This window comes from Cololabis saira, chromosome 19, assembly GCF_033807715.1.
Source record: "Cololabis saira isolate AMF1-May2022 chromosome 19, fColSai1.1, whole genome shotgun sequence".
NCBI classification, from domain to species: Eukaryota; Metazoa; Chordata; class Actinopteri; order Beloniformes; family Belonidae; genus Cololabis; species Cololabis saira.
In genome coordinates this window covers 24,259,513-24,268,139 of record NC_084605.1, presented here as the reverse complement: position 1 = coordinate 24,268,139, position 8,627 = coordinate 24,259,513, and the positions used below count along the sequence as shown (strand labels likewise).

The 8,627-nt window shown below is 43.5% G+C and overlaps 1 protein-coding gene across 6 annotated transcripts in view; it reads right to left on the bottom strand.

Moving 5' to 3' along the window:
* Window positions 1-3,202: 3,202 nt before the first annotated feature.
* Window positions 3,203-8,627, bottom strand: part of frmpd2 (FERM and PDZ domain containing 2) — a 30,770-nt gene continuing 25,345 nt past the window's right edge. For 3 of the 6 annotated variants that reach the window (XM_061708690.1, XM_061708694.1, XM_061708691.1), the window contains exons 26-31: window positions 5,786-6,000; window positions 5,170-5,236; window positions 4,855-5,046; window positions 4,629-4,732; window positions 3,637-3,715; window positions 3,203-3,291 (exon numbers count right to left, since the gene is read on the bottom strand). In XM_061708690.1, the coding sequence (XP_061564674.1) occupies window positions 5,009-5,046; window positions 5,170-5,236; window positions 5,786-6,000 (320 nt within the window). In that variant the 3' untranslated portion in view covers window positions 3,203-3,291; window positions 3,637-3,715; window positions 4,629-4,732; window positions 4,855-5,008. Of the gene's footprint in view, window positions 3,292-3,636; window positions 3,716-4,628; window positions 4,733-4,854; window positions 5,047-5,169; window positions 5,237-5,785; window positions 6,056-8,627 lie in introns of those variants that run through there. The other 3 variants (XM_061708693.1, XM_061708695.1, XM_061708696.1) reach the window with 3 other exon arrangements.

Sequence of the window (8,627 nt, the reverse complement as noted above, 5' to 3'; positions counted from 1 at the left end):
ATCTGGTTGTGTTTCTAAGTGTTTCATTAGGTGGAAATAATATTTATTTAAAAAAGAACAGAAGTATCAAAGTAATCATGTAATCAATCAGGAACCTTATCGGCGCTCGACTAAGATGACATAATGTTTGAATACTGTATCCCTTCTGTCTTAGCTCTGACACATTCCCCTCACTGAGGTGAATAAACCTTTCAGCATCCTTTCCGCCTCGTGGACGGCGACACCACGGCCCCGGCTCCAGCCCCGGCCCCGCCGTCTTCTCGTTCGGTTGTTTTGCTTTCCTGAAGTGGTGGAGATGTATGAGGAGGATTTCCGTTGAAAGAGCCGCTGAATTTCTCCCCGGTGTTTCGGGCAGCGTGTCCCTCAGGCAACCTCCCACACTCCACGGTGTTGACACGTCAGGAGCCAGCTGAGCAACTCCACTGTTCCCTTTTTGATTCGCTCATTTTCCCTGAAAGCCTGCATGTGTGTGCGCGTGTACGAACACACAGCCGCTCAGTTCCTCCACGCTCAATTCATCTGTTTGACATATTGAGCTTTTATTCCCCTTTGACTGCTTGCTTTTCACCGACACCCCTTCAGTTCCCTCCTTCAGCTAGTCTCCTTTGTCTTTTCAGCTCCACCAGAAATGTGCAGTTCTTTGGTCAGCGGGTCTATTAAACTGAGCGATCGTCGTTGGCGTCATCTATAAATATTTACCCACTTTGGTCAGGATTTAATTATAAGGTCCTTTTCAGCAACTCCACTTTGACGAAGTTCTCCCTCCGTGTGTCAGACAGAGCCGGAGGGCATTTTCCGCCAGAGGATGCAGAGCGCCGCAGCCATGGCGACGGGTTCGAGGCCAACCCAGCGCACCTTTAACCGCGGCGGTCCACTCTACACATGACCCCAATCACTTTCTTTGGGGAATTAGCTGAGCGACGGGATGGCATCTCAGTTGAAGGCAAACAGCCAGGCGCATGCAATCCCCCAGCATTCATTGCAGCTTCTGGATGGGGCCGTGCGTCATCGCGGCTTCAGTGGAAAATGTGACTCGTGCACGATGCCTTATGATGTAGAGAGGGGTCTTCACGGCCTGCCAAGCTGCATCGCTGCTCCCTTGTCTCTGGTTGGTGTTTTCCATGGTGGGGCGTCCTGGTTCATTTTGCTGAATGTGCCGCACACACTCGTTGTTGTTGTTGTTGTTGATGTTGTCGTTCTGGGAGATATATTATTACCCCACATTCTCTTCGCTTGCATCAAAACAAAAGCCTGAATCTAAACTTCATTGTTCGTTATAACCGTCTTGTTTGCTCCAAACAAGTAGCTCTAGCGTTCAGTGAGTTGATCATCAGTAAGAAATAACTGGCGAAGCTTAAGAAGGATGTACAGTAGCAATATAAAGAAAAGAACATAACAGAGAAATTGAAGTGGCCACCAAATCAAAATCTCACATACAACACAACCCTGTCGCTTGAGCCACGCAGATTAGCTGTAAACTGCTGTGACATCAGACTCTGTGGTCGATTCTGAGTAAAAAAAGACCTTTTCTTCCTCTTGGCATGTTTAGCTGAAGTCCCGAAATACACGTGTGCACCGTGGAGTTTGCACGACTTGGAAACCTCTTGTTTGTCTGGCAGAGAATTAATCAATTTCTCATTTTATGGGGGAGCTCACAGTGACGTGTAAAGTATAAATTCATCGTTCCAGCATCTTAGTCACTAGATAAGTGAGTAAAAATATAGAAGAGCACGCCACTTTAAAGGAGGGTTTGTATTGAATCCCTGCGGTATCGATACCACAGCATGTTGCAGACATCTCTTTTAGGTGTTGGGTTCATTTTTGATAAATAAGGGAATAATATGTCTTCTTAACTCTATATTTTTGTTCTCTCTGCCACATTTTGTTTGATTTCACATCAGACCAATCACCACGGCATCGTGATCTTCCTGTTCTTGTGGATGACGGCTTTCATAGTTTGGATCTGGTTCAGGCTTGACTTTGTACGGCTGGATGTTTTTACCTCTGCAATGAAACGAACACTTTTAAGTACGTTGCGTTACCCCCTGATAGTTTTCTTTATCAGTTTAATGTCATTACAATCACTTGGAAGGTTGTGGAGCTACTGTAGATACGGCAAAAATAGCAGGAGACGGATATCAGATGTCCACTTTAAGGCGAAGTATGTTTACATCAGATCCATAGATGTGCTGGCCAGAGCTAACCAGAGGACAGCAGCTAACATGCTATGTAGAACTGAAGCGGTCTTAAGTCATGTCGCCCCTTATGCAAGATGATGGGAAAAGAGGCCTAATTAAATGAAAATGAAGAACACAGCTCGTCCTCATGGAATTTCTTGCCCATGAATAATATAAAGGACATGGTTTTCAGCGTCTCAAAAGGATCCATTCATCTGGAAATGTTCTTCAGAAACGGCTTGTAACCTTCTTACCAATAAAACAGTAGATGGATAGTTGCTACCGTTGGTTTGAAAAGAAAAGAACATGCTTTTTCTTGAACCTCATCGACCTGGCAGTTAACTATGTTAGCATTTGATGCTAAACTGTGCAAGAGGTCACCAACAGCCTCAAAGACAAACACTTTACATTCATAAAACATGACTCAAATCGGACATTTTGAGGAATCAGAAACAGGCCGGATCCACACGTCTGATCTGCTGTGTGATTTCCTTTGCATATATTTCAGTTTTAAGCAGGTTGGAAATCATTTGAAGGAATGAGGCTCCATCTCCTCTGCATCCTTCACTCATCAGCCTGAGCAGTGACCTGAGAACAGGCTGCACGGGTCACGGCCTCAGCTGTCCATCTCCTGCTCTGCTCCTGCAGGAGGACAGCGGGCCGGTGTGCGTGTCCGCCGGGGCGGAGCACGCACGCGTTCCAGCCACCTCGTGCCGACTCCACTGGCATGATTAGAAACATTTGGGATCATTTGCAAAGGAAACACAAGCTCTGATGGGATCCAGATGCACGGCAGAGTTTCACCGAAAATACAGGAACCCTTATTTACGAGGGGCCATCGCTGGCTCCTCACCCGAAGATGCGTGTGTGTGATTGGACCATGCACTAAATAGGTGTTTGGGAACAGGTCATCCATTTTCAGGTCAGACTCAGTTTAATGGCTTTTGTTTTGGTGAGAGAATGAGCGCTTGTGTGCATTAAATAAGCACAATTAGAGGAATAAGACGCAGAAAAACAGAAAAGTTTGACGGTTATGTTCCTTTTAATGAAATACAGTTATTTTTCAGTAATCTTCACTCATGTTTTGCTCCTCTTGAGGCCTTTCACAGACTTCCTGTGGAGGAAAAAGGAAAAACCATCTAATCATTAGTTTCTTTCAGGTTTTGTTAAAAATCCTGCTAATTGAGCAGCGAGCTCCATCACTTGATCTCTCAAGGAGGGCGTTGGCACATGTTGGGAAATGCTGCCACCTTGTGGACAAAATAAACATGAAACCCTAAGGTTGGCTGTGATTTAATCCCCTTGACTACCAGAGCCCCCTGTACGGGGTGCACATCCCATATGAGCAGCAGCGGTTAAAGGAGGTTAAAGCATGAAGGTTTATTTTTGTTGAATTTTTGTGGATGAGATCTTATCTTTCTTGTGCCGTTACCATAAACAGCGTCATTGTATAACTCACATATAATCGAGGTGTTCTGTTCTCAGTCACTCATATTTGGCTTCCAGCCTTTCCGTTCCCCAGCCTCATCTTCGTCCTGCTGATATGCCACCGGGTAAACAAGAAGAAGGTTAATTACTAGATAGAATTGAACAATTACAGTTAGCTCCAGAAGTATTTGGGCTATGACGGTGGTTCTCACGTTTCCTTAGTACACCAGCACACTGGGTTTGATATAAGACATTCAAGACGTGATCAAAATGTTGACACAGCTTTAATTTGAGAGGTTTCACAATAATAATAATGCATTCGCCGTTGGTTGAACTCTGAAGCCCACGGACGTCACCAAACTCAGGAGCCTTCACTGGAGCCACCTCTGGTTGAGACCAGGCAACTGGGTTGACCATTCAAGAAAATTTGCCTTGAAAAAGTCTTTGAAGTCACCTCAGCTGTTTAACCATCTGCACTGTGAAGAGTTTTGCAGTATTTGTCTGCATTGAAGCAGAGAGAATAGCCATGCTCAACACATGATGCTGAATGCTTATGTTACTTTTCTCCTGCCATCATGAGGATGGAAGTTTATCTTGGTTTCATCTCTCCAGGGAATCTGATCCCAGAACTTGTTTCAAATTGTTTTCTGGTTCTTGAATGTTACCAGCGGTTTCCACCCCTATATCACGAAGTCGTCTCCCGATTGTACACTTTGACAATGATTCACCATTCTTCTGCAGAGTATTCTTGACTTCTGTTGTCATGCTTTAAAGTTGTTTTTGTTGTGTTTTTTTATAGCCTGAAGGCGGCCTATTTCTGTTCCTTTGAAACCTCCTTGGACTTCATATTGGTCGTTCCCGTCAAAACAGCTGCCAAATGCCATCAATACCGTTCTAATTTTTAATCTTCTTCATTTGACTTAAAGCATCAATTATTATTGCCTTTTTTAATTTGACTTCAGATCCATTGTGGTGGTGTACGAAGGCCAAATCCTAAAAACTGTGTAAGGTGTCTTGGCGTACCTGGACATTATTCTGTGACACATCTTCTATGGAAAACATGTTTAATGTTAGTCTTTGAAGGTCGTGATTCTGGAGCACCAAACGCCTCACGCTCCTCCAGGTATCTGTGATGGCGATAAAGAGTGACGGTACAATCAGACGTGACGAAACTCACAGGCTGTTTGTGAAATAGGTCAAGATGTGTTCTGTCGGATCGGGTCGAATGACTTTGAGGAACGTTGCTGACCTTTCTGCTGTTGTGCTGGGCTCTGTTGATTCAGCTTAATGCACCTGTCGGCCGATCGGGCCGGCTCCGTCAGCCTGCATGGACACGTCCTGCTCTGTTAGAAAGCTCGCGTTTGCTTCTGAATGTCTGCCGCTGTGGGACTCTGGGAGATCACTCATGTGCCGGAGAACTGGTCCATGGAGGGAAGACTCCCTGCAGAAAGCACGAGTGAGCCAAGCCGGCACACACTTTAACGCTCGTACGTGCACCCATTAAGTGTGCGTGAGTGTGTGTGAGTGTGTGTGAGTGTGTGTGTGTGTGTGTGTGTGTGTGTACCTGGTGCAGGGCGGCAGAGAGTCAGCTGCACTTCAGGCGGTGAAGTCTTGAACAGCTTTATCACCTTCTACAGATAAAAGAAAAAGATATTACGTGCTTGTGAAAGATCTTTTTAAAGATAAAATCCATCCATGGTGGGAAAAGTCACCAAAAACTACCAGGAACCCATCCATCCAGCTGTGTGGGGCTCATCTTCGAGATAAAAGGGCTGAAAAATGGGCCCCTAATGTGTCCTTGAGTCCCAACCATGTAAACGGACCGCAGTCACCAATTTACAAAGTGGCCAATATGGAACCAGCACACAGTCCCATAGGGAGCCCTCTTTTTCTGCTCATCTGTATCTCAGACGGCCCCACAGGTTTACAAATGCAAGCTGGGCAGGAGACGTCCAACGAAAGAAAAACGCAACCTGTTTCCAAGCGTCCACTGAATATCAAATCAGTTCTATCTATAGAAAACTAATGCCGTTCTAATCAATTCTGCAGTAATTACATGCAATCATCCAACAGCGTAATGGCCCTCATCTGAGAGCGGGAAGAAACATGTGATGTTTCATAAGCTTGTTATAAGATTATCGATGGGAGACGGAGATGAACAAACATAATTTTGCCCGTACTGGATAGGACAGGGCCTTGAGCGACTGGCCGTTGACGGCTAGCAGGACGTCTCCCTCCCGGATTTTGCCGCTCTGCTCTGCGGGCTGGCCGGGAAAAAGCTCCTTTATCCGGATGAGGCTGCCGAAGTCCCGTCTCGGTGGGTCCAGCTCACACATGAGGAAGCTGAAGCCCAGGCCGTTGGCGCTCTTGGTCAGCATCACTTGCTGGGTGTTTTCTTGGGGTTTGAAGGACAGAGACAGTAAGAGACAACGATGAGGTGAAACCTGTTTCTGAAACAAGGACACAAATGAATGGGGTAAGAAACAAAGTGGCTAATGGATGAGCAGGAGGAGGGAAGAGAGGAAACATAGCTCATTATTTTCATTTCATTGTTTATCAACAGTGTCTTCACTGGTCTACTTAAAAAGTCAGTCAGACAGATACAGCTGATCCAGAGTGCTGCACCCAACTCCCAGAACTAAGAAAGTGGTTCTAAGATGTTTAGCCTGGCCTTCTGTACCTCAGAGAATAAACTTTAAAATACTTCTGTTAGTTTATAAATCCCTGAATGGTTCAGGACCAAAATACATCAGAGACTTGTTGTTGCCATATCAACCATCCAGCCCTCTCAAGCCTTCTGGTTCAGGTCTGCTTTGTGTCCCCGGAATCACAACCAAACATGGAGAAGCAGCATTCAGCTTTGATGCTCCACAGATCTGGAACAAACTTCCAGAAAACTGCAGGATGCTGAAATCCTCAGTTCCTTTAAAGTTCCCATCAGTTCCCGTCAGTTCCCGGGCCGGTGGGAGTTTTCTGTGTGGCTGTGTGCGTGTTCTCCCCATGCTTAAGTGGGTACCTCCATATTGCAACACTGTCGGATATAGTTATCAAGTTATAAAGGCTTGGTCTTTGTAACTCTTCGCTTTTCCATTACACTTAAACTAAATTAATGGTAAGGGTACCGCTGCAGGGGGTCGGTGTTTTTCTTTTTATGGCTGTAAGTCCCCTTGTTCTCTCGCCATATCTCCGTAACTCTCCATAACTCATCCTGCGAGACTTCTTCATAATAATGAAAAAGAATATATCGACTTTGAAGCAGATGGATGAAAGCATCAAATCAATGTGACTGCTGCTATCGCTGTTGAAAAACTAGACAAGAGAAGATGAATGCAGCGGATGATCATTGAGATGATTATTGGGAGGTAAAGCCGTTACGTAATACAGTAATGCAGTAATGCATACGGATGAAGTAGTTATAGAATAAGTTCATGGTATTAATGAGGCCAATTCGTATGAATCTAGGGGCAATAGAAACGCGACTTTTGTTGAATCCAAAAGTGATTCACTGTAAAAATCAACAATATTGCATTTACTGTACTTGAACTTTTAGGAAATTAGTTGTTTTAGATGGTGAAGTTAGCGTTTAGCTCCTCATCTGAATTCTAACAACTCACTAACAACTCATTTGTTCATTTATATAAGCCCTTTAATTATCATTTTAATCTGTGGTGCATGTGAACACCTTTAATAATATGTTAGTTTGTAAGTAAACTCCAGATTTACGTTTCAAAGTAAAGAGGAATAGGTATTCGTAGTCTTATCTCTGTATGGACAGGTCCACACTATCACACCTGAAACTGGGGTCTGGCATCTGGATTATTTAGGCGGGTTGATGTGAATGTACTAAAGATAAGAAGTTGCAATAGAAAACCACAGATATTGTATGTGTGATTTTTAAAGTTATTTCATTCATTTTCAGTCTTAATATTTATCTCAGTGGTTTTACAGCAACATTTCCCAGTTTTGAGAAACGTGTGTTAGTTTTCTCTATGAAACAGACGAGAGTTAGCAGTGTATGTGTGTGTGTAGTGTGTATAGTGTGTGTATGTATGTATGTATGTATGTATGTATGTATGTGTGTGTGTGTGTGTGTGTGTGTGTGTGTGTGTGTGTGTGTGTGTGTGTGTGTGTGTGTGTGTGTGTGTGTGTGTGTGTGTGTGTGTGTATGTATGTATGTATGTATGTATGTATGTATGTATGTATGTATGTAATATATATATAATATATATATATATATATATATATATATATATATATATATATATATGTACAATTTGGTTTTGTCACCAAAGAGGTGTGAAAAGGAAAATGTAAAAAAAACGTTAAACAGAGAACTACATTTTTATTACGAGTTCTTTATTGGGCGCTTTCAAAAGAACTGAAGCTGGGTTTTTTGTTGTTTGTTTTTTTAGTATTTGCGTCACGTCACCATCGCCGCTGATTTTCCTCATGCAGCGGTTCATTAGCTACTCTGTCAGCCCGTCACCAGGCAAAGTTTTCAATATACTCACTGAGCACATGCATCCCTGCAGCCTTTCTAAGCTAAAAGAGATGATTTTAAAATGGATTATCTGTTTGTAGGGTTTTTTTTTTGTCTAATTCAAACAAGAATAATGTTTAATTAATCAATAGTTTTGGCTAAAATCAGAATTAAGCTGCATTTAATAATCAGCAACACGATTTTCTTATAGCTAGAATGTTTGAATCTTGGTCGGGGTCTATCTGTGGGGAGTTTATGTTCTCACTGTGGATTCTCTCCGGCTGCTTCGGTTTCCTACCACAGTGCAAAAATAAACACGTTAGGCTAATTGGTGATGACTTGACCTTATGAGTGAGTGTGTGGATGTGTGGTGGTGCGATGGACTGACGACCCGTCCAGGAGGAACCCCTGCCTTTAACTCAAAGAAAGCAAGATTAGGCTCCAGCAGACTCTGAACGGGAAGAAGAGGACGGATGGAAGGATGTTCGGCCCCTGTGCTCTGAGTAAACTTAGTAATACCTTGTGAGATAAATGATAAAACA